The 26,841-nt window shown below is 41.6% G+C and overlaps 1 protein-coding gene across 3 annotated transcripts in view; it reads right to left on the bottom strand.

Annotated features, from left to right (window-relative positions):
• Positions 1–1,061: 1,061 nt before the first annotated feature.
• The window catches only part of LOC130291383 (LHFPL tetraspan subfamily member 3 protein-like), a 38,398-nt gene continuing 12,618 nt past the window's right edge, over positions 1,062–26,841 (bottom strand). Inside the window, exons 4-5 of one of the 3 annotated variants that reach the window (XR_008847915.1) lie at positions 12,547–12,655; positions 12,129–12,153 (exon numbers count right to left, since the gene is read on the bottom strand). Coding sequence is in view for 2 of the 3 variants with exons in the window: in XM_056540080.1 (XP_056396055.1) it covers positions 12,627–12,655 (29 nt within the window). In the remaining variant the exon portion in view is untranslated. Of the gene's footprint in view, positions 1,215–12,128; positions 12,154–12,233; positions 12,656–26,841 lie in introns of those variants that run through there. The other 2 variants (XM_056540081.1, XM_056540080.1) reach the window with 2 other exon arrangements.

The raw sequence follows: 26,841 nt of genomic DNA, 5'->3' as shown, positions 1-26,841 counted from the left end.
CCATGCCCCCTAAACTAATACAGACCCAAACCATGCCCCCTAAACAAATACAGACCCTAACCAGGCCCCTAAACTAATACAGACCCAAACCAGGCCCCTAAACTAATACAGACCCTAACCAGGCCCCCTAAACTAATACAGACCCAAACCATGCCCCCTAAACAAATACAGACCCAAACCAGGCCCCTAAACTAATACAGACCCAAACCAGGTCCATAAACTAATACAGACCCTAACCAGGTCCATAAACTAATACAGACCCAAACCAGGCCCCTAAACTAATACAGACCCTAACCAGGCCCCCTAAACAAATACAGACCCAAATCAGGCCCCCTAAATTATATTTACTATATATTTTCATCCCATAGAGATAGCAACAATATACAGATCTGGGTGGGGAGGGGTCTGTGAGCTAGCAGGAGCGATTTAATAGGTACTGATGTCATCCTGTAGACTTGACTTCCTTTGGACTCATTAAGCCGTGTAACTAGTGATCACATGACCCCATTACAGTAATAAAACATAAGGATGCCGCTGTGCTGGAATGAAACAGATAGAGCTGCATGACTAGCGATAGTGAGTAATGTGGGCAAAGAAAATCCCCCAAAAACTGAAGTGTTTCTTTAAAGGAGGCTCCACTAAAACTGAGTTGCCTGGTTGCTAGGGAAGCTGCATGTCCTTAGCAACCAGATTGTCTCCCATTATTCTGGTCTTAGGCCACATATTTAATCACATGTCAAACATATTATGCAAATTATAGTGCAAAAAAAAAAAAGAGCATAGGAAATCAGTATTGAGGATTATGGTGTGTGCTCGCCCTATTATAAATCAATGGGGGCCCTTAGTGGCTGTTTGGAACCATTGTGTGACAGATCTGACACGCCGGGTACATTGCGGCCAATTATCTTCACACATTTTCTGTGGTACCGTGCCACAAACAGGGCCACAAAGAGGTGGGGCGTATGCAGATTTATTCACAATAGGTGTTACTGTGTAGGGGCGGAGCTTTACGTTTGGCGGTCTACCTTTCTTTGTGGACATCATACGCACCCAACACCTACCACACTTCATAAACAATTATTTTTTATTATGACAGAATAAAACATTTGACAATAGAGGCGCAAAATATCCACAGACACTGAATCCATACGAGGCGGATCCTCAATGATGAGCGGCGTATAAGGTCAGTGATCACATGGTCTCCGGAGGGAATCCTGAAAAACAGAAGGGAAATGGTTAATAAAAAAGATCATATGGAATTATATACAACAGTATTATAGTAGTTATATTCTTGTATATAGGAGATAGTATTATAGTAGTTATATTCTTGTATATAGGAGCAGTATTATAGTAGTTATATTCTTGTAGATATAGGAGCAGTATTATAGTAGTTATATTCTTGTATATAGGAGCAGTATTATAGTAGTTATATTCTTGTATATAGGAGCAGTATTATAGTAGATATATTCTTGTATATAGGAGGCAGTATAATAGTAGTTATATTCTTGTATATAGGAGCAGTATTATAGTAGTTATATTCTTGTATATAGAAGCAGTGTTATAGTAGTTATATTCTTGTATATAGGAACAGTATTATAGTAGTTATATTCTTGTATATAGGAGCAGTATTATAGTAGTTATATTCTTGTATATAGGAGATAGTATTATAGTAGTTATATTCTTGTATATAGGAGCAGTATTATAGTAGTTATATTCTTGTATATAGGAGCAGTATTATAGTAGTTATATTCTTGTATATAGGAGGCAGTATTATAGTAGTTATATTCTTGTATATAGGAGCAGTATTATAGTAGTTATATTCTTGTATATAGGAGGCAGTATTATAGTAGTTATATTCTTGTATAGAGGAGGCAGTATTATAGTAGTTATATTCTTGTATATAGAAGCAGTATTATAGTAGTTATATTCTTGTATATAGGAGGCAGTATTATAGTAGTTATATTCTTGTATATAGGAGGCAGTATTATAGTAGTTATATTCTTGTATATAGGATCAGTATTATAGTAGTTATATTCTTGTATATAGGAGCAGTATTATAGTAGTTATATTCTTGTATATAGGAGGCAGTATTATAGTAGTTATATTCTTGTATATAGGAGCAGTATTATAGTAGTTATATTCTTGTATATAGGAGCAGTATTATAGTAGTTATATTCTTGTATATAGGAGCAGTATTATAGTAGTTATATTCTTGTATATAGGAGCAGTATTATAGTAGTTATATTCTTGTATATAGGAGGCAGTATTATAGTAGTTATATTCTTGTATAGAGGAGGCAATTTTTATTAGTAAAAAAAAAAAAACAGAAATATTACAGTACATTCGACCACAAAAACTAAATGAAAACAATAATCACGTATTATATATCATACACTTGCATTAAAGAGAAAATAAATAAATAACAACACAAAAACATCATGAAGGTGAATATTATTCTATATGTACATTCCTCCATAATGAACGATTTTTCCCATCCTTCCTGACCTCCAAACATTTGATCCACCTCAGTTCTGACATGATCAGGTCCACTGCTCTCCTATCATGGAAGGGTTCACTGTACATGGACACGCGGGTTCTGGTGTGCCAGTGATAGTATTTTATGACGGTGATGATCAGATATAACGTCTCCCGGTCAATGTCCCTCACACTAGATGTTACACCATATATAATTTCAGGGTATTTTAGGGTCTGTAGTCTCAGGATCTTAAGCTTCCTGGATATCGCCTGCCATATGTGTCGCCCTCCCCAACACTCCAATATAAAATGTGTCATGGTCTCCTCCTCCTGACACCCCAAGGGACACTTGCGATCTGACAGACTCAGATATCTTAAATTCCCCCTGACAAATAGTTTGCCGTGTAAGGACAGCCAGGCGATGTCATGAAATTTTTTCGGGAGCCTAACACTATTCAGGAGTCTCAGACTGTCCTGTAAGATGGCGGATGTACAGTCCTTCAGAGCTGGCTGTAAATAGAAGAACGTCCTACACACCATGACATACAGGTCCTTACGGGTCTTACACTCTATATAGGACTTCTCAATGCGCCATCTCTTCAGACATCTGAGCCCGTATTCCAGGTACGGGGGGAGGTAGTCACGCGTCCATCTCCCCCTCTTGAGACTGCCGCCTCGCACCCAAGACTCTGCAAAAGGCAATATCCAGTCCCTGATACTATTCGCCCACAGGGAGCTGTTGTTTGAGTCCATGCAACCAAAATTAACTTTTAGAAACATGGAGTCAAAGAACACCCTTGGATTCAGCATATCCAACCCACCCTCTCTCCTCTGTAGGTAGGTGATCCCTCTTTTTATTGGGTTCAACCTGTTCCCCCAAAACATCTGGAAGAACAGGCTAAAGAGCCGAGCGGAGAAACATTCTGGCAAAGGAAAAACGACAGAGACATACAAGAAGACGGGGACCAGGTAAGTCTTCAACATTGTAACCCTTTCTCTATAGGTCAGCCTCCAGTTCTTCCATCGCTGAACCTTTGCATTTCCGGCTTCCAACTTCTCTTCCCAATTTAGTTTGGCATTATCGTCCCTCCCAAATTTGACCCCTAGGATTTTAATATAGGAGGAGGCTCTCACAAATTGGGGCAGATCAAAGTCTGGATCAGAATCAGATATCCAGAGAGCTTGACTCTTCTCAAAGTTGACCAGAGACCCTGAGGCCTCCGAGTAACTTCTGATGGCCATAGACAACATCTCCACCTCACGAGGCTCAGATATCACTACAGTCACATCATCCGCATAGGCAACAACACTCAGGGGCAGGGAGTGGGGGACCGGCACCCCCTGAAAACCACACTCCTGCAGTGACCTCAGAAACGGATCTAAGGCAAATACATACAGCAGCGGGCTCAGTGGGCAACCTTGTCTCACCCCCGCCTCAACCCTGAAGGTGTCACCCTGCCAACCATTGATCAGAGGAAAGCTCTCGGCCTCACAATACAAAGTCTTCAGCCAATCGATGAATTGTCCCGGAATACCGTACTTTGACAAAGTGGCCCATAGATACTCGTGATCTACTCTGTCAAAGGCTTTAGCCTGGTCAAGACTGACAACATATCTCCCACACCTCAGGGCTTTACATCTCTCAAACATCTCCCTTATGGAGATCACTGCCCCAGAGATGTTCCGCCCTTTTACTGTGCCATACTGACAGCCTGCCAACAGTGCCGGGGACAGACAAACTAACCTAGAAAACAGGATTTTTGCCAGAATCTTCCTGTCGACATTCAAGAGGGCAATTGGCCTCCAGTTCTTGATGTCACTCGGCTCTTTACCTTTAGACAGCAGAATCAGCGAGGACACTCTCATGGATGGAGGCATCAGGTGACTTTCTAGACAATTTGTGTAAACATCCACGAGGATTGGGGCCAAGAGGTCTCTGAATGTCTTATAGAATTCTGCTGTTATCCCATCCGGACCTGGTGCCTTCTTCAGATGTAACTTATCAATGGCCTCTTTGACCTCTGCCACCGTCAATTCTGCTGTCAAAGGAGAAAAGTCCAAATCATTAGTATCAGGGAGCGGAGTTGTCTCCAAGAATTGGGTCATCTTGTCTCTATCCAAAACCTTCCTCTGAAACAAGTCAGCATAGTACGATCTCACCACCCCCAGGATACCCTCCCGAGATTCCTGCAAAACACCCTGGGAGTCAGTGAGACCGGTGACAGATTTATTTGCCACCCGCTCCCGGCAATTCTCAAAGGGATCAGGAGACCCTAAGGACCCATAATCCCTTTCAAGAACCAGGGAGGTATACCTGCTGTACTGATACTGCCTTATCTCAGATTTCAGCTGGTCTATCCTTTGTTGGTCCCCACCCGCCGAATATAGTGACTCCAATTCTTTGCGCAGCTTGAGATACTGGCCATACTTACTCCTCCCCTTTTTAAAGGACAGTCTCTTTAAGAGGGTTCTGATCTCATCCTTGACATCCTCCCACCAGGCGGCCATATCATCATAGAAGTCCACCCGCTCTAGCTGACTCTGCATGAAGGAATGAACACATGTCTGAACATAGTCATCCTCCAACATACTAGAGTTGAGCTTCCATAGCCCCCTACCAATATCTGGGCGCTTAGTGGCTCCTAAACAGAAAACCAAGGCCATATGATCTGAATATGGGACAACTTTCTCACACATCTCACTAACCATTTCTGCAGGACTCACAAACGCCATGTCAATCCTACTGCTCCTGTCAGAACATGTGTATGTAAATTTTGGCTTTCTACCGCCCCGTGTAAAGACATCACTTAACCCGGACTGCAAGATCATGTTATTAAGGACTTTTGAGTCCCTGGCCACCGCTCTACCTGAGGACCTGTCACCTGAAGTCCTAGTGACATTGAAATCCCCGGCCATTATAACAGGGACAGCTGTAAACAGATATGGCTTGACATCATTAAACAACTGGACCCTTTCTGTCACTGTCTGCGGGCCATAGATATTTATGAGCCGGAGCCTTCTACCATGTATAGTGACCTCAAGGATCAGACACCTTCCCATGATGACCTCTGTCATCCTATGTATTGTCACATCCCTGGTGGTAAACAATATGGCCACCCCGGCATAAGGCTCCACAGCCAGTGACCAGAAAGAGGGACCAGACGTCCATTCCCTCTCAGCCTCACGTAGGTGCCCCAGTGTAGTCAGGCGTGTCTCCTGTAAGAAGATGACATCTCTGTCCAGATATCTAAGATGGTCATAAACTATGTGCCGTGTCCTCTTCACTTTAATACTGTTCACATTACTTGAAGCAAGTTTTAAAGTAAACCCAGCCATGATAAGATAGTACAAGAAGAGCAGAGACCTGACGCCCATCATCACAAGTCAGAATCTGAGTCCCGCTGTCCACCACCTGTCTCCATGTCTGACTCTGCATTAGCTTTTACAGTCTGGGGTTTTCTTTTTATTGGGGGTTGGTCCCTTGTGTCATCATCACATTCGTCCTCTATTCTTTTTAACTCTGTGTCTAAATCACCGTCAAACTCTGACAGAACCTCGTATCTGTTGGACACGACCATTACTCCTGCCCCATTGTTGACCTTTTTCTGACTGGTGGTATACTCTCTCTCTGGCCTGCGGGATGAGGTGTCTTTTTTCCTTCTTTTAATTTTCTGGGCCTTACTTTCCTCAGATGCAGATGGGGATACAGAAGAGGATACCCCCGGTTGCTGCTGGTCCTGTGGGACAACCTCCATTCCACCTTGTGTGTTTTCTAACTGCTGAGGTGTTGGTGCGGTGTTACCCAAGTCTGGCTGGACCTCCTGTCTTGTTAATATAGACCCAGATATCAAAATCTCCTCCTCTACAGCCTCTGCCCCCGCCACAAGGTCCTCATCAGGAAGCTCCCGGCAGATGTTGTGCCAGGCATTGGGACAGTCCCGGTGAGGGTGACCGATCTCACCACAGAGATTGCACCTGATGTTCTGGCAGTCAGCACTTAGGTGACCAGTTTCCCCACATAGATTACATTTTACCACTGTACATGTATTTGCCAGATGGCCAGGTTTACCACATTTAAAGCACTTTCTGGGCTGACCAGGGTAGAAACAAACGCCCTTTTCCCTCCCAATGAAGAAGGAGTTGGGCAGATGTTGTGTGATGTTCCCATGTTGGCGCAGCTTCACCAGGACCTTCCACCCTCCAGTCCAGATACCGTCATCATCTCTGTTCTTGGTGAGATCAGACACCAGGTCACAATGTCTGCGGAGCCACACCACAATGTCCTGGGGAGGAACAGCTTCATTCCAGAAGATGATGTTTATGATGACGGTATCTGGCTTGGATATGGGAATAAAACTGAATTTACTCCATCCATCCTTGTCTCTGAATCTGGGGAAGTTGGACCAGAACCTATCCAGATTAGACATGAGCTTAAAGCTGACATCATAGCCCTGTCTATCTGGTAGGTTTATTACTGCCAAGATGTCCGCTGGCACAAACCCCATCTGGTGGCACAGGAGCTCCCTCACCACAAACCTCCTATCCGGAAGGTCCTCCTTGGCACCTCTGTGCCGGAATCGCACAACATTCCTCCTTTTAAATGCCTGGCCAGTGTAATTGGCGCTGGAGGTGAAGGATGGAGCACCACGGCTCCAGGCATTTCTAGGAGGAACCTGGCGGGTACCTGCGTCCTGTCTTACAGGGTTGGGGTCTACTCTAGGGGGCCCTGCCACATTTGCTGTGCTTGTGGGTAAAGGGGGGAAATCCTGCACAGTATTTTGTACAATAACACCTGTCCCATCCACCTCTATATCATCATCAGACACAACACCCCACACAGATTGTGCACCCCCTCCAGCCACCGACCCCTCAGGAACATCACAGTCCGCACCCCCAGTCCGTGCCCCAACATTATCACAATCCACACCCCCAGTCCGTGCCCCAACATTAGTGCTCTGCTCCATCACCCCATCACCTTCATACACTGGTAAAAGTCCAATGTCCTGCTGATGTACTGGGACTTCTGGGACTTGTGGTGCCTCTGTTGGTCTCTGCTCCTGCTCAGGCCCAGCTGCAGGTTCCTGTGGCTGTTGTTCCTCGCCATACTTGCATATGTCCCCATCCTGGAAAGAGAACCGTGCCGGCTGTATGAGGGGTCTTGTCCCTTGCTGGGGCTCCTCCGGGGTGATGTCCGGTTCTATATCAGGTTTGGAGTCTGCTTCAAAGTTCAGCCTGTAGTTGGAGAATCGTTCCTGGTTCTTATACGTCTCTGCCAGTGGCCCCATCTTTACCAGTATACAGTCCATCTCCTTTACAATATCTGCGAGCTCAATGCTGAGTGTGTACAGTCTCTTATCATGGAGAGTCTTATACTGGGGATTTGCAGCCTTTAGCATATACACTGAGTCAATCTGCATGTGCAGCATACCCTTCAGGTGCTTGAGCTCCTCCATCCTCCTCACCAGAGCAGGGATCTCCTCCGCCAGCTGTAGCTCTGGTGCCCGGGCGGTCTCTTTGCCCTGCTGGTGGGGTTTGGGCAGTCTCTGAGGCTCCTTGAATGTATCAGACCCATGAGCAGCTGTATCAAGGTCTCTGGCCTGGGATCTGGTGCGGCCTGAGCGGGTCATGCTGGAGACCACATCTTGTTTCTGAAGGTTCTCTTGCAGTGTTTGTCTCTCCAGTGATGTCCTCCTGTGTCTCTGTGCTGGAGAGTGGAGCTGCACACCTGCTGCATATGATCCACTCTGCCCCAGCTCCTGTGCACCATCATGGCCTGGAATAGCAGACTCTGGGTCTCTTACAGAGGTTTCTTTCTTGGAGTCTCTTGGTTGTTCACCAAGCTGAGAGCCTTGGCCGGCCGACTGTATAATATCACACTCACATACACTTGCTGCTTCTTTCTTTACTTTACTCACATCCATGTCTTTACTTTCTTTCTTTGCACTTGCAGTGCTTCCATGCTGAGGACTTCTTTGTGGAAAATCCACTTTAGGATTTACCTCCATATCAGAAAGAGCATTGGAGTTTTCATCCAGTGTAGGCCGAGAAGCCTGGGCCTTGCTTGGGGAGCTTCCCCGCCCAGGGTGGCCCCGCCCTGGGCTTGCTCCAGACATGAGGAGAACCACAGACACACAACCTCACAGCTAGGAGGCAGTATTATAGTAGTTATATTCTTGTATATAGAAGCAGTATTATAGTAGTTATATTCTTGTATAGAGGAGGCAGTATTATAGTAGTTATATTCTTGTATATAGAAGCAGTATTATAGTAGTTATATTCTTGTATATAGAAGCAGTATTATAGTAGTTATATTCTTGTATATAGGAGCAGTATTATAGTAGTTATATTCTTGTATATAGGAGGCAGTATTATAGTAGTTATATTCTTGTATATAGGAGGCAGTATTATAGTAGTTATATTCTTGTATATAGAAGCAGTATTATAGTAGTTATATTCTTGTATATAGAAGCAGTATTATAGTAGTTATATTCTTGTATATAGGAGCAGTATTATAGTAGTTATATTCTTGTATATAGGAGGCAGTATTATAGTAGTTATATTCTTGTATATAGGAGGCAGTATTATAGTAGTTATATTCTTGTATATAGGAGCAGTATTATAGTAGTTATATTCTTGTATATAGGAGCAGTATTATAGTAGTTATATTCTTGTATATAGGAGCAGTATTATAGTAGTTATATTCTTGTATATAGGAGCAGTATTATAGTAGTTATATTCCTGTATATAGGAGATAGTATTATAGTAGTTATATTCTTGTATATAGGAGCAGTATTATAGTAGTTATATTCTTGTATATAGGAGCAGTATTATAGTAGTTATATTCTTGTATATAGGAGGCAGTATTATAGTAGTTATATTCTTGTATATAGGAGCAGTATTATAGTAGTTATATTCTTGTATATAGGAGGCAGTATTATAGTAGTTATATTCTTGTATATAGGAGCAGTATTATAGTAGTTATATTCTTGTATATAGGAGGCAGTATTATAGTAGTTATATTCTTGTATAGAGGAGGCAGTATTATAGTAGTTATATTCTTGTATATAGAAGCAGTATTATAGTAGTTATATTCTTGTATATAGGAGGCAGTATTATAGTAGTTATATTCTTGTATATAGGAGGCAGTATTATAGTAGTTATATTCTTGTATATAGGATCAGTATTATAGTAGTTATATTCTTGTATATAGGAGCAGTATTATAGTAGTTATATTCTTGTATATAGGAGGCAGTATTATAGTAGTTATATTCTTGTATATAGGAGCAGTATTATAGTAGTTATATTCTTGTATATAGGAGCAGTATTATAGTAGTTATATTCTTGTATATAGGAGCAGTATTATAGTAGTTATATTCTTGTATATAGGAGCAGTATTATAGTAGTTATATTCTTGTATATAGGAGGCAGTATTATAGTAGTTATATTCTTGTATAGAGGAGGCAATTTTTATTAGTAAAAAAAAAAAAACAGAAATATTACAGTACATTCGACCACAAAAACTAAATGAAAACAATAATCACGTATTATATATCATACACTTGCATTAAAGAGAAAATAAATAAATAACAACACAAAAACATCATGAAGGTGAATATTATTCTATATGTACATTCCTCCATAATGAACGATTTTTCCCATCCTTCCTGACCTCCAAACATTTGATCCACCTCAGTTCTGACATGATCAGGTCCACTGCTCTCCTATCATGGAAGGGTTCACTGTACATGGACACGCGGGTTCTGGTGTGCCAGTGATAGTATTTTATGACGGTGATGATCAGATATAACGTCTCCCGGTCAATGTCCCTCACACTAGATGTTACACCATATATAATTTCAGGGTATTTTAGGGTCTGTAGTCTCAGGATCTTAAGCTTCCTGGATATCGCCTGCCATATGTGTCGCCCTCCCCAACACTCCAATATAAAATGTGTCATGGTCTCCTCCTCCTGACACCCCAAGGGACACTTGCGATCTGACAGACTCAGATATCTTAAATTCCCCCTGACAAATAGTTTGCCGTGTAAGGACAGCCAGGCGATGTCATGAAATTTTTTCGGGAGCCTAACACTATTCAGGAGTCTCAGACTGTCCTGTAAGATGGCGGATGTACAGTCCTTCAGAGCTGGCTGTAAATAGAAGAACGTCCTACACACCATGACATACAGGTCCTTACGGGTCTTACACTCTATATAGGACTTCTCAATGCGCCATCTCTTCAGACATCTGAGCCCGTATTCCAGGTACGGGGGGAGGTAGTCACGCGTCCATCTCCCCCTCTTGAGACTGCCGCCTCGCACCCAAGACTCTGCAAAAGGCAATATCCAGTCCCTGATACTATTCGCCCACAGGGAGCTGTTGTTTGAGTCCATGCAACCAAAATTAACTTTTAGAAACATGGAGTCAAAGAACACCCTTGGATTCAGCATATCCAACCCACCCTCTCTCCTCTGTAGGTAGGTGATCCCTCTTTTTATTGGGTTCAACCTGTTCCCCCAAAACATCTGGAAGAACAGGCTAAAGAGCCGAGCGGAGAAACATTCTGGCAAAGGAAAAACGACAGAGACATACAAGAAGACGGGGACCAGGTAAGTCTTCAACATTGTAACCCTTTCTCTATAGGTCAGCCTCCAGTTCTTCCATCGCTGAACCTTTGCATTTCCGGCTTCCAACTTCTCTTCCCAATTTAGTTTGGCATTATCGTCCCTCCCAAATTTGACCCCTAGGATTTTAATATAGGAGGAGGCTCTCACAAATTGGGGCAGATCAAAGTCTGGATCAGAATCAGATATCCAGAGAGCTTGACTCTTCTCAAAGTTGACCAGAGACCCTGAGGCCTCCGAGTAACTTCTGATGGCCATAGACAACATCTCCACCTCACGAGGCTCAGATATCACTACAGTCACATCATCCGCATAGGCAACAACACTCAGGGGCAGGGAGTGGGGGACCGGCACCCCCTGAAAACCACACTCCTGCAGTGACCTCAGAAACGGATCTAAGGCAAATACATACAGCAGCGGGCTCAGTGGGCAACCTTGTCTCACCCCCGCCTCAACCCTGAAGGTGTCACCCTGCCAACCATTGATCAGAGGAAAGCTCTCGGCCTCACAATACAAAGTCTTCAGCCAATCGATGAATTGTCCCGGAATACCGTACTTTGACAAAGTGGCCCATAGATACTCGTGATCTACTCTGTCAAAGGCTTTAGCCTGGTCAAGACTGACAACATATCTCCCACACCTCAGGGCTTTACATCTCTCAAACATCTCCCTTATGGAGATCACTGCCCCAGAGATGTTCCGCCCTTTTACTGTGCCATACTGACAGCCTGCCAACAGTGCCGGGGACAGACAAACTAACCTAGAAAACAGGATTTTTGCCAGAATCTTCCTGTCGACATTCAAGAGGGCAATTGGCCTCCAGTTCTTGATGTCACTCGGCTCTTTACCTTTAGACAGCAGAATCAGCGAGGACACTCTCATGGATGGAGGCATCAGGTGACTTTCTAGACAATTTGTGTAAACATCCACGAGGATTGGGGCCAAGAGGTCTCTGAATGTCTTATAGAATTCTGCTGTTATCCCATCCGGACCTGGTGCCTTCTTCAGATGTAACTTATCAATGGCCTCTTTGACCTCTGCCACCGTCAATTCTGCTGTCAAAGGAGAAAAGTCCAAATCATTAGTATCAGGGAGCGGAGTTGTCTCCAAGAATTGGGTCATCTTGTCTCTATCCAAAACCTTCCTCTGAAACAAGTCAGCATAGTACGATCTCACCACCCCCAGGATACCCTCCCGAGATTCCTGCAAAACACCCTGGGAGTCAGTGAGACCGGTGACAGATTTATTTGCCACCCGCTCCCGGCAATTCTCAAAGGGATCAGGAGACCCTAAGGACCCATAATCCCTTTCAAGAACCAGGGAGGTATACCTGCTGTACTGATACTGCCTTATCTCAGATTTCAGCCGGTCTATCCTTTGTTGGTCCCCACCCGCCGAATATAGTGACTCCAATTCTTTGCGCAGCTTGAGATACTGGCCATACTTACTCCTCCCCTTTTTAAAGGACAGTCTCTTTAAGAGGGTTCTGATCTCATCCTTGACATCCTCCCACCAGGCGGCCATATCATCATAGAAGTCCACCCGCTCTAGCTGACTCTGCATGAAGGAATGAACACATGTCTGAACATAGTCATCCTCCAACATACTAGAGTTGAGCTTCCATAGCCCCCTACCAATATCTGGGCGCTTAGTGGCTCCTAAACAGAAAACCAAGGCCATATGATCTGAATATGGGACAACTTTCTCACACATCTCACTAACCATTTCTGCAGGACTCACAAACGCCATGTCAATCCTACTGCTCCTGTCAGAACATGTGTATGTAAATTTTGGCTTTCTACCGCCCCGTGTAAAGACATCACTTAACCCGGACTGCAAGATCATGTTATTAAGGACTTTTGAGTCCCTGGCCACCGCTCTACCTGAGGACCTGTCACCTGAAGTCCTAGTGACATTGAAATCCCCGGCCATTATAACAGGGACAGCTGTAAACAGATATGGCTTGACATCATTAAACAACTGGACCCTTTCTGTCACTGTCTGCGGGCCATAGATATTTATGAGCCGGAGCCTTCTACCATGTATAGTGACCTCAAGGATCAGACACCTTCCCATGATGACCTCTGTCATCCTATGTATTGTCACATCCCTGGTGGTAAACAATATGGCCACCCCGGCATAAGGCTCCACAGCCAGTGACCAGAAAGAGGGACCAGACGTCCATTCCCTCTCAGCCTCACGTAGGTGCCCCAGTGTAGTCAGGCGTGTCTCCTGTAAGAAGATGACATCTCTGTCCAGATATCTAAGATGGTCATAAACTATGTGCCGTGTCCTCTTCACTTTAATACTGTTCACATTACTTGAAGCAAGTTTTAAAGTAAACCCAGCCATGATAAGATAGTACAAGAAGAGCAGAGACCTGACGCCCATCATCACAAGTCAGAATCTGAGTCCCGCTGTCCACCACCTGTCTCCATGTCTGACTCTGCATTAGCTTTTACAGTCTGGGGTTTTCTTTTTATTGGGGGTTGGTCCCTTGTGTCATCATCACATTCGTCCTCTATTCTTTTTAACTCTGTGTCTAAATCACCGTCAAACTCTGACAGAACCTCGTATCTGTTGGACACGACCATTACTCCTGCCCCATTGTTGACCTTTTTCTGACTGGTGGTATACTCTCTCTCTGGCCTGCGGGATGAGGTGTCTTTTTTCCTTCTTTTAATTTTCTGGGCCTTACTTTCCTCAGATGCAGATGGGGATACAGAAGAGGATACCCCCGGTTGCTGCTGGTCCTGTGGGACAACCTCCATTCCACCTTGTGTGTTTTCTAACTGCTGAGGTGTTGGTGCGGTGTTACCCAAGTCTGGCTGGACCTCCTGTCTTGTTAATATAGACCCAGATATCAAAATCTCCTCCTCTACAGCCTCTGCCCCCGCCACAAGGTCCTCATCAGGAAGCTCCCGGCAGATGTTGTGCCAGGCATTGGGACAGTCCCGGTGAGGGTGACCGATCTCACCACAGAGATTGCACCTGATGTTCTGGCAGTCAGCACTTAGGTGACCAGTTTCCCCACATAGATTACATTTTACCACTGTACATGTATTTGCCAGATGGCCAGGTTTACCACATTTAAAGCACTTTCTGGGCTGACCAGGGTAGAAACAAACGCCCTTTTCCCTCCCAATGAAGAAGGAGTTGGGCAGATGTTGTGTGATGTTCCCATGTTGGCGCAGCTTCACCAGGACCTTCCACCCTCCAGTCCAGATACCGTCATCATCTCTGTTCTTGGTGAGATCAGACACCAGGTCACAATGTCTGCGGAGCCACACCACAATGTCCTGGGGAGGAACAGCTTCATTCCAGAAGATGATGTTTATGATGACGGTATCTGGCTTGGATATGGGAATAAAACTGAATTTACTCCATCCATCCTTGTCTCTGAATCTGGGGAAGTTGGACCAGAACCTATCCAGATTAGACATGAGCTTAAAGCTGACATCATAGCCCTGTCTATCTGGTAGGTTTATTACTGCCAAGATGTCCGCTGGCACAAACCCCATCTGGTGGCACAGGAGCTCCCTCACCACAAACCTCCTATCCGGAAGGTCCTCCTTGGCACCTCTGTGCCGGAATCGCACAACATTCCTCCTTTTAAATGCCTGGCCAGTGTAATTGGCGCTGGAGGTGAAGGATGGAGCACCACGGCTCCAGGCATTTCTAGGAGGAACCTGGCGGGTACCTGCGTCCTGTCTTACAGGGTTGGGGTCTACTCTAGGGGGCCCTGCCACATTTGCTGTGCTTGTGGGTAAAGGGGGGAAATCCTGCACAGTATTTTGTACAATAACACCTGTCCCATCCACCTCTATATCATCATCAGACACAACACCCCACACAGATTGTGCACCCCCTCCAGCCACCGACCCCTCAGGAACATCACAGTCCGCACCCCCAGTCCGTGCCCCAACATTATCACAATCCACACCCCCAGTCCGTGCCCCAACATTAGTGCTCTGCTCCATCACCCCATCACCTTCATACACTGGTAAAAGTCCAATGTCCTGCTGATGTACTGGGACTTCTGGGACTTGTGGTGCCTCTGTTGGTCTCTGCTCCTGCTCAGGCCCAGCTGCAGGTTCCTGTGGCTGTTGTTCCTCGCCATACTTGCATATGTCCCCATCCTGGAAAGAGAACCGTGCCGGCTGTATGAGGGGTCTTGTCCCTTGCTGGGGCTCCTCCGGGGTGATGTCCGGTTCTATATCAGGTTTGGAGTCTGCTTCAAAGTTCAGCCTGTAGTTGGAGAATCGTTCCTGGTTCTTATACGTCTCTGCCAGTGTCCCCATCTTTACCAGTATACAGTCCATCTCCTTTACAATATCTGCGAGCTCAATGCTGAGTGTGTACAGTCTCTTATCATGGAGAGTCTTATACTGGGGATTTGCAGCCTTTAGCATATACACTGAGTCAATCTGCATGTGCAGCATACCCTTCAGGTGCTTGAGCTCCTCCATCCTCCTCACCAGAGCAGGGATCTCCTCCGCCAGCTGTAGCTCTGGTGCCCGGGCGGTCTCTTTGCCCTGCTGGTGGGGTTTGGGCAGTCTCTGAGGCTCCTTGAATGTATCAGACCCATGAGCAGCTGTATCAAGGTCTCTGGCCTGGGATCTGGTGCGGCCTGAGCGGGTCATGCTGGAGACCACATCTTGTTTCTGAAGGTTCTCTTGCAGTGTTTGTCTCTCCAGTGATGTCCTCCTGTGTCTCTGTGCTGGAGAGTGGAGCTGCACACCTGCTGCATATGATCCACTCTGCCCCAGCTCCTGTGCACCATCATGGCCTGGAATAGCAGACTCTGGGTCTCTTACAGAGGTTTCTTTCTTGGAGTCTCTTGGTTGTTCACCAAGCTGAGAGCCTTGGCCGGCCGACTGTATAATATCACACTCACATACACTTGCTGCTTCTTTCTTTACTTTACTCACATCCATGTCTTTACTTTCTTTCTTTGCACTTGCAGTGCTTCCATGCTGAGGACTTCTTTGTGGAAAATCCACTTTAGGATTTACCTCCATATCAGAAAGAGCATTGGAGTTTTCATCCAGTGTAGGCCGAGAAGCCTGGGCCTTGCTTGGGGAGCTTCCCCGCCCAGGGTGGCCCCGCCCTGGGCTTGCTCCAGACATGAGGAGAACCACAGACACACAACCTCACAGCTAGGAGGCAGTATTATAGTAGTTATATTCTTGTATATAGAAGCAGTATTATAGTAGTTATATTCTTGTATAGAGGAGGCAGTATTATAGTAGTTATATTCTTGTATATAGAAGCAGTATTATAGTAGTTATATTCTTGTATATAGGAGCAGTATTATAGTAGATATATTCTTGTATATAGGAGCAGTATTATAGTAGTTATATTCTTGTATATAGGAGCAGTATTATAGTAGTTATATTCTTGTATATAGGAGGCAGTATTATAGTAGTTATATTCTTGTATATAGGAGGCAGTATTATAGTAGTTATATTCTTGTATATAGAAGCAGTATTATAGTAGTTATATTCTTGTATATAGAAGCAGTATTATAGTAGTTATATTCTTGTATATAGGAGCAGTATTATAGTAGTTATATTCTTGTATATAGGAGGCAGTATTATAGTAGTTATATTCTTGTATATAGGAGGCAGTATTATAGTAGTTATATTCTTGTATATAGGAGCAGTATTATAGTAGTTATATTCTTGTATATAGGAGCAGTATTATAGTAGTTATATTCTTGTATATAGGAGCAGTATTATAGTAGTTATATTCTTGTATATAGGAGCAGTATTATAGTAGTTATATTCTTGTATATAGGAGATAGTATTATAGTAGTTATATTCTTGTATATAGGAGCAGTATTATAGTAGTTATATTCTTGTATATAGGAGCAGTATTATAGTAGTTATATTCTTGTATATAGGAGGCAGTATTATAGTAGTTATATTCTTGTATATAGGAGCAGTATTATAGTAGTTATATTCTTGTATATAGGAGGCAGTATTATAGTAGTTATATTCTTGTATATAGGAGCAGTATTATAGTAGTTATATTCTTGTATATAGGAGGCAGTATTATAGTAGTTATATTCTTGTATAGAGGAGGCAGTATTATAGTAGTTATATTCTTGTATATAGAAGCAGTATTATAGTAGTTATATTCTTGTATATAGGAGGCAGTATTATAGTAGTTATATTCTTGTATATAGGAGGCAGTATTATAGTAGTTATATTCTTGTATATAGGATCAGTATTATAGTAGTTATATTCTTGTATATAGGAGCAGTATTATAGTAGTTATATTCTTGTATATAGGAGGCAGTATTATAGTAGTTATATTCTTGTATATAGGAGCAGTATTATAGTAGTTATATTCTTGTATATAGGAGCAGTATTATAGTAGTTATATTCTTGTATATAGGAGCAGTATTATAGTAGTTATATTCTTGTATATAGGAGCAGTATTATAGTAGTTATATTCTTGTATATAGGAGGCAGTATTATAGTAGTTATATTCTTGTATAGAGGAGGCAGTATTATAGTAGTTATATTCTTGTATATAGAAGCAGTATTATAGTAGTTATATTCTTGTATAGAGGAGGCAGTATTATAGTAGTTATATTCTTGTATATAGAAGCAGTATTATAGTAGTTATATTCTTGTATATAGAAGCAGTATTATAGTAGTTATATTCTTGTATATAGGAGCAGTATTATAGTAGTTATATTCTTGTATATAGGAGGCAGTATTATAGTAGTTATATTCTTGTATATAGGAGGCAGTATTATAGTAGTTATATTCTTGTATATAGGAGCAGTATTATAGTAGTTATATTCTTGTATATAGGAGCAGTATTATAGTAGTTATATTCTTGTATATAGGAGCAGTATTATAGTAGTTATATTCTTGTATATAGGAGCAGTATTATAGTAGTTATATTCTTGTATATAGGAGCAGTATTATAGTAGTTATATTCTTGTATATAGGAGCAGTATTATAGTAGTTATATTCTTGTATATAGGAGCAGTATTATAGTAGTTATATTCTTGTATATAGGAGCAGTATTATAGTAGTTATATTCTTGTATATAGGAGGCAGTATTATAGTAGATATATTCTTGTATATAGGAGGCAGTATTATAGTAGATATATTCTTGTATATAGGAGCAGTATTATAGTAGTTATATTCTTGTATATAGGAGCAGTATTATAGTAGATATATTATTGTATATAGGAGGCAGTATTATAGTAGTTATATTCTTGTACATCGGGGATAGTATTATAGTAGTTATATTCTTGTATATAGGAGCAGTATTATAGTAGTTATATTCTTGTATATAGGGAGCAGTATTATAGTAGTTATATTCTTGTATATAGGAGCAGTATTATAGTAGTTATATTCTTGTATATAGGAGCAGTAGTATAGTAGTTATATTCTTGTATATAGGAGCAGTATTATAGTAGTTATATTCTTGTATATAGGAGCAGTATTATAGTAGTTATATTCTTGTATATAGGAGCAGTATTATAGTAGTTATTAGTGTGTATAATGGAGTACCACAATGCTGATGTGCACATAGCCCCGCTATTATAGTAGCTGTAGTCCTGTATGATGAAGTAGAGACAGTCCTGCACAGTCACATTACTGTCCTTGTAATAATCCCCATTCTTCCCAGTGTCCTCCTCTGCTGTCCTTGCACTTTGCAGGTTGGCTGCAGTACACACAGCGAGGTGGAGATAATAATAATAATCAGATCCTGGAGCGAGGATTAGAATACAATATCGCCGTCACACTGTATATACACTGGTCCTTGACTCCTCTTCTGTTTATTTATATTCAGACAAATCTTATAATTTTGGCTTCTGAGAAAGAAGCATTTTCTCAATTATATGCTGACACCCAACTTACTTAGACTTCTGAATAGCATAGGAAGAATTTGGCATTGCCTCTTATTACACATATAGGTTAAAGGGGTACTCCGGTGGAAAACAATTTTTTTCATATCAACTGGTTCCAGAAAGTTAAACAGATTTGTAAATTACTTCTATGAAAAAAATCTTATTCCTTCCAGTACTTATCAGCTGCTGTATGCTCCAAAGGAAGTTGTGTAGTTCTTTTCTATCTGACCACAGTGCTCTCTGCTGCCACCTCTGTCCATGTCAGGAACTGTCCAGAGTAGGAGAAAATCCCCAAAGCAAACCTCTCCTGCTCTGGACAGTTCCTGACATGGACAGAGGTGTCAGCAGAGAGCACTGTGGTCAGACAGAAAAGAACAACTCAACTTCCTGTGGTGAATACAGCAGCTAAGTACTGGAAGGATTAAGATTTTTCAATAGAAGTAATTTAGTCATTTTAAAATCTGTTTAACTTTCTGCCACCAGTTGATTTAAAAAAATAAAAAATAAAATAGTTTTCCACCAAAGTACCCCTTTAAGTCTTAATCCATAAACTTTATAGTGCATTGGAAACCCTTTACATTTTCATGGTTATGCACAGACATGGGATTCATGGATACATAATTAGGCAGATTTACCATTTAGGAACCCAGGAAAGTTGAGTGGAATTCCCTGCAATGAACTTTTAGCTTTGTTTAATTATATCGGCTATGCAGTGACTACAAATACTTGGGGGGGAATATATACAATATATACAGTATATTTATAAAGTATATATATATATATATATATATACACACACAAAATATATACAGTATATATATATAGTATATATCTATACACACACACAATATATACAGTATATATATAATATATATATAAATATACACGCGCACAATATACCGTATACAGTATATATAGTATATATGTAGTATATATATATATATAAATATACACACACACAATTTATACAGTATATATGTAGTATATATATATAAATATACACACACACAATATATACTATATATATATATATAGAGTATATATATAAATATACACACGCACAATATACCGTATACAGTATATATAGTATATATATACACACACACACACACACACACAATTTATACAGTATATATGTAGTATATATATAAATATACACACACAATATATACAGTATATATATAATATATATAAATATACACACACACAATTTATGCAGTATATATGTAGTATATATATATACACACACACACACAATATATACAGTATATATATGTAGTATATATATAAATATACACACACAATATATACAGTATAAATATATATATATATAATATATATAAATATACACACGCACAATATATACTATATATATAAATATACACACACAATATATACAGTATATATATATATATATATAAATATACACACGCACAATATACCGTATACAGTATATATAGTATATATACACACACACACACACAATTTATACAGTATATATGTAGTATATATAAATATACACACACAATATATACAGTATATATATAATATATATAAATATACACACACACAATTTATGCAGTATATATGTAGTATATATATATATATACACACACACACAATATATACAGTATATATATGTAGTATATATATAAATATACACACACAATATATACAGTATATATATATATATATAATATATATAAATATACACACGCACAATATATGTAGTATATATATAAATATACACACACAATATATACAGTATATATATAATATATATAAATATACACACACACAATTTATACAGTATATATGTAGTATATATATAAATATACACACACACAATTTATACAGTATATATGTAGTATATCTATAAATATACACACACACAATTTATACAGTATATATGTAGTATATCTATAAATATACACACACACACACACAATATATACAATATATATATATATAGAGTATATATATATATATAAATATACACACACACAATATATACAGTATATATATATATATATATATATATATATATATATATATATATATATATATATATATATCTCAAGCTAAAAGCCCCGTAACTAGCATATCTATCTACACTGTCCAGCATACACAGAAGTCTAGCAGAACTGTAAGGCTATGTTCACCGGCTATGATCTCTGCATGGAATTCTGCATAAAGATTCTGCAGTAAATTCCGCAGAAATTAATTGTGCATTCACTTCAATGAAATGACGCTGTGTGAACGGGCAGCAGAATCCCATTGATATGTATTGGCCTATTATAGATTGCTGCAGAATTCCTTGCAAAAATGCTGGCGTGTGAACATAGTCTAAGGCAGTGTTTCCCAACCAGGGTGCCTCCAGATGTTGCAAAACTACAACTCCCAGCATGCCTGGACAGCCTTCGGCTGTCCAGGCATGCTGGGAGTTGTAGTTTTGCAACACCTGGAGGCACCCTGGTTGGGAAACACTGGTCTAAGGGTTAGCATTTGCATTTTTATGTACAAAATGAGTGAATTGTTGGTCATGTGACTCTCCTCAGTAGTGGGAAAAAAGCTGAGCAAGGACCCTTCTGCGAACACTAATTTCATTGTGGACTACCAATCGGAGTAAGTGCTGCATGGCAAGTTTTGAGTGTCTGCACCTCAGTGACCCGAGGCCGGGACATCCTTGTGTCCTGAAAAGATCTTTTGGGACAAAGGGATGTCCCGAATGTGACGGGGCACCGACCCGACCCATGTAGGCCTCTCACGGTCTGATCTAAGTGGACGGCACCCAAGTCTGCAGCGCCGCGTGTACCCTAGTACCTACCTCACCAGAAAAACAACTAGAACAGCCAAGAAACACATTCGAGACTTTCTTTCAAGTATAGATACTGTATATAACGCAAGGTTTCATTTGGTTGCTAGGGGCAACCATCCTACATTCTTTTAGTGGTCTGGAGTTTGGAATTGTGGGTAACCTAGCAACTTAAGAGAGTGACGTATGTCTGGAAATGAAGGTCAACGACTGTGGGCGATCGTCTGGCATGATCAGTGCTGAGCCAGCGTATCTAAGCCTCTCATACATGATACTGTCTGCTGATCTAGTATCTAAGCTTCTCATACATGATACTGTCTGCTGAGCCAGCGTATCTAAGCCTCTCATACATGATACTGTCTGCTGAGCCAGCGTATCTAAGCCTCTCATACATGATACTGTCTGCTGATCTAGTATCTAAGCCTCTCATACATGATACTGTCTGATGAGCCAGCGTATCTAAGCCTCTCATACATGATACTGTCTGCTGAGCCAGCGTATCTAAGCCTCTCATACATGATACTGTCTGCTGAGCCAGCGTATCTAAGCCTCTCATACATGATACTGTCTGCTGAGCCAGCGTATCTAAGCCTCTCATACATGATACTGTCTACTGAGCCAGTGTATCTAAGCCTCTCATACATGATACTGTCTACTGAGCCAGTGTATCTAATCCTCTCATACATGATACTGTCTGCTGAGCCAGCGTATCTAAGCCTCTCATACATGATACTGTCTGCTGAGCCAGCGTATCTAAGCCTCTCATGCATGATACTGTCTGCTGAGCCAGCGTATCTAAGCCTCTCATACATGATACTGTCTGCTGAGCCAGCGTATCTAAGCCTCTCATACATGATACTGTCTACTGAGCCAGTGTATCTAAGCCTCTCATACATGATACTGTCTGCTGAGCCAGCGTATCTAAGCCTTTCATACATGATACTGTCTACTGAGCCAGTGTATCTAAGCCTCTCATACATGATACTGTCTACTGAGCCAGTGTATCTAAGCCTCTCATACATGATACTGTCTGCTGAGCCAGCGTATCTAAGCCTCTCATACATGATACTGTCTGCTGAGCCAGCGTATCTAAGCCTCTCATACATTATACTGTCTGCTGCTCTAGTATCTAAGCCTCTCAAACATGATACTGTCTCCTGATCTAGTATCTAAGCCTCTCATACATGATACTGTATGCTGATCTAGTATCTAAGCCTCTCATACATGATATTGTCTTCTGATCTAGTATCTAAGCCTCTCATACATGATACTGTCTGCTGAGCCAGCGTATCTAAGCCTCTCATACATGATACTGTCTGATGAGCCAGCGTATCTAAGCCTCTCATACATGATACTGTCTGCTGAGCCAGCGTATCTAAGCCTCTCATACATGATACTGTCTGCTGAGCCAGCGTATCTAATCCTCTCATACATGATACTGTCTGCTGAGCCAGCATATCTAAGCCTCTCATACATGATACTGTCTGATGAGCCAGCGTATCAAAGCCTCTCATACATGATACTGTCTGCTGAGCCAGCGTATCTAAGCCTCTCATACATGATACTGTCTGCTGAGCCAGCGTATCAAAGCCTCTCATGCATGATACTGTCTGCTGAGCCAGCATATCTAAGCCTCTCATACATGATACTGTCTGATGAGCCAGCGTATCTAAGCCTCTCATACATGATACTGTCTGCTGAGCCAGCGTATCTAAGCTTCTCATACATGATACTGTCTGCTGAGCCAGCGTATCTAAGCCTCTCATACATGATACTGTCTGCTGAGCCAGCGTATCTAAGCCTCTCATACATGATACTGTCTGCTGATCTAGTATCTAAGCCTCTCATACATGATACTGTCTGATGAGCCAGCGTATCAAAGCCTCTCATGCATGATACTGTCTGCTGAGCCAGCATATCTAAGCCTCTCATACATGATACTGTCTGATGAGCCAGCGTATCTAAGCCTCTCATACATGATACTGTCTGCTGAGCCAGCGTATCTAAGCTTCTCATACATGATACTGTCTGCTGAGCCAGCGTATCTAAGCCTCTCATACATGATACTGTCTGCTGAGCCAGCGTATCTAAGCCTCTCATACATGATACTGTCTGCTGATCTAGTATCTAAGCCTCTCATACATGATACTGTCTGCTGAGCCAGCGTATCTAAGCCTCTCATACATGATACTGCCTGCTGATCTAGTATCTAAGCCTCTCATACATGATACTGTCTGCTGAGCCAGCGTATATCTAAGCCTCTCATACATGATACTGTCTGCTGAGCCAGCGTATCTAAGCCTCTCATACATGATACTGTCTGCTGAGCCAGCGTATCTAAGCCTCTCATACATGATACTGTCTGCTGAGCCAGCGCATCTAAGCCTCTCATACATGATACTGTCTGCTGAGCCAGCGTATCTAAGCCTTTCATACATGACACTGTCTGCTGAGCCAGCGTATCTAAGCCTCTCATACATGATACTGTCTGCTGAGCCAGCGTATCTAAGCCTCTCATACATGATACTGCCTGCTGATCTAGTATCTCAGCCTCTCATACATGATACTGTCTGCTGATCTAGTATCTAAGCCTCTCATACATGATACTGTCTGCTGATCTAGTATCTAAGCCCTTCATACATGATACTGTCTGCTGATCTAGTATCTAAGCATCTCATACATGATACTGTCTGCTGATCTAGTATCTAAGCATCTCATACATGATACTGTCTGCTGATCTAGTATCTAAGCCTCTCATACATGATACTGTCTGCTGATCTAGTATCTAAGCCTCTCATACATTATACTGTCTGCTGATCCAGCGTATCTAAGCCTCTCATACATGATACTGTCTGATGAGCCAGCGTATCTAAGCCTCTTATACATGATACTGTCTGCTGAGCCAGCGTATCTAAGCCTCTCATACATGATACTGTCTGATGAGCCAGCGTATCTAAGCCTCTCATACATGATACTGTCTGCTGAGCCAGCGTATCTAAGCTTCTCATACATGATACTGTCTGCTGAGCCAGCGTATCTAAGCCTCTCATACATGATACTGTCTGCTGAGCCAGCGTATCTAAGCCTCTCATACATGATACTGTCTGCTGATCTAGTATCTAAGCCTCTCATACATGATACTGTCTGCTGAGCCAGCGTATCTAAGCCTCCCATACATGATACTGTCTGCTGAGCCAGCGTATCTAAGCCTCTCATACATGATACTGCCTGCTGATCTAGTATCTAAGCCTCTCATACATGATACTGTCTGCTGAGCCAGCGTATATCTAAGCCTCTCATACATGATACTGTCTGCTGAGCCAGCGTATCTAAGCCTCTCATACATGATACTGTCTGCTGAGCCAGCGTATCTAAGCCTCTCATACATGATACTGTCTGCTGAGCCAGCGCATCTAAGCCTCTCATACATAATACTGTCTGCTGAGCCAGCGTATCTAAGCCTTTCATACATGATACTGTCTGCTGAGCCAGCGTATCTAAGCCTCTCATACATGATACTGTCTGCTGAGCCAGCGTATCTAAGCCTCTCATACATGATACTGCCTGCTGATCTAGTATCTCAGCCTCTCATACATGATACTGCCTGCTGATCTAGTATCTCAGCCTCTCATACATGATACTGTCTGCTGATCTAGTATCTAAGCCTCTCATACATGATACTGTCTGCTGATCTAGTATCTAAGCCCTTCACACATGATACTGTCTGCTGATCTAGTATTTAAGCCTCTCATACATGATACTGTCTGCTGATCTAGTATCTAAGCCTCTCATACATGATACTGTCTGCTGATCTAGTATCTAAGCCTCTCATACATGATACTGTCTGCTGATCTAGTATCTAAGCATCTCATACATGATACTGTCTGCTGATCTAGTATCTAAGCCTCTCATACATTATACTGTCTGCTGATCTAGTATCTAAGCCTCTCATACATGATACTGTCTGCTGATCTAGTATCTAAGCCTCTCATACATGATACTGTCTGCTGATCTAGTATCTAAGCCTCTCATACATGATACTGACTGCTGATCTAGTATCTCAGCCTCTCATACATGATACTGTGTGCTGATCTAGTATCTCAGCCTCTCATACATGATACTGTCTCCTGATCTAGTATCTAATCCTCTCATACATGATACTGTCTGCTGATCTAGTATCCAAGCCTCTCATACATGATACTGTCTGCTGAGCCAGCGTATCTAAGCCTCTCATACATGATACTGTCTGCTGATCTAGTATCTAAGCCTCTCATACATGATACTGTCTGCTGATCTAGTATCTAAGCCTCTCATACATGATACTGTCTTCTGATCTAGTATCTAAGCCTATCATACATTATACTGTCTACTGATCTAGTATCTAAGCCTCTCATACATGATACTGTCTGCTGATCTAGTATCTAAGCCCTTCATACATGATACTGTCTCCTTATCTAGTATCTAAGCCTCTCATACATGATACTATCTTCTGATCTAGTATCTAAGCCTCTCATACATGATACTGTCTGCTGATCTAGTATCTAAGCCTCTCATACACGATACTGTCTGCTGATCTAGTATCTAAGCCTCTCATACATGATACTGTCTGCTGATCTAGTATCTAAGCCTCTCATACACAATACTGTCTGCTGATCTAGTATCTAAGCCTCTCATACATGATACTGTCTGCTGATCTAGTATCTAAGCCTCTCATACATGATACTGTCTACTGATCAAGTATCTAAGCCTCTCATACATGATACTGTCTGCTGATCTAGTATCTAAGCCTCTCATACATGATACTGTCTGCTGATCTAGTATCTAAGCCTCTCATACATGATACTGTCTGCTGATCTAGTATCTAAGCCTCTCATACATGATACTGTCTGATGATCTAGTATCTAAGCCTCTCATACATGATACTGTCTGCTGATCTAGTATCTAAGCCTCTCATACATGATACTGTCTGCTGATCTAGTATCTAAGCCTCTCATACATGATACTGTCTTCTGATCTAGTATCTAAGCCTCTCATATATGATACTGTCTG

Source organism: Hyla sarda, chromosome 9, assembly GCF_029499605.1.
Source record: "Hyla sarda isolate aHylSar1 chromosome 9, aHylSar1.hap1, whole genome shotgun sequence".
In the NCBI taxonomy this organism is placed as follows: domain Eukaryota; kingdom Metazoa; phylum Chordata; class Amphibia; order Anura; family Hylidae; genus Hyla; species Hyla sarda.
This window is presented reverse-complemented; position numbering and strand designations above follow the sequence as displayed.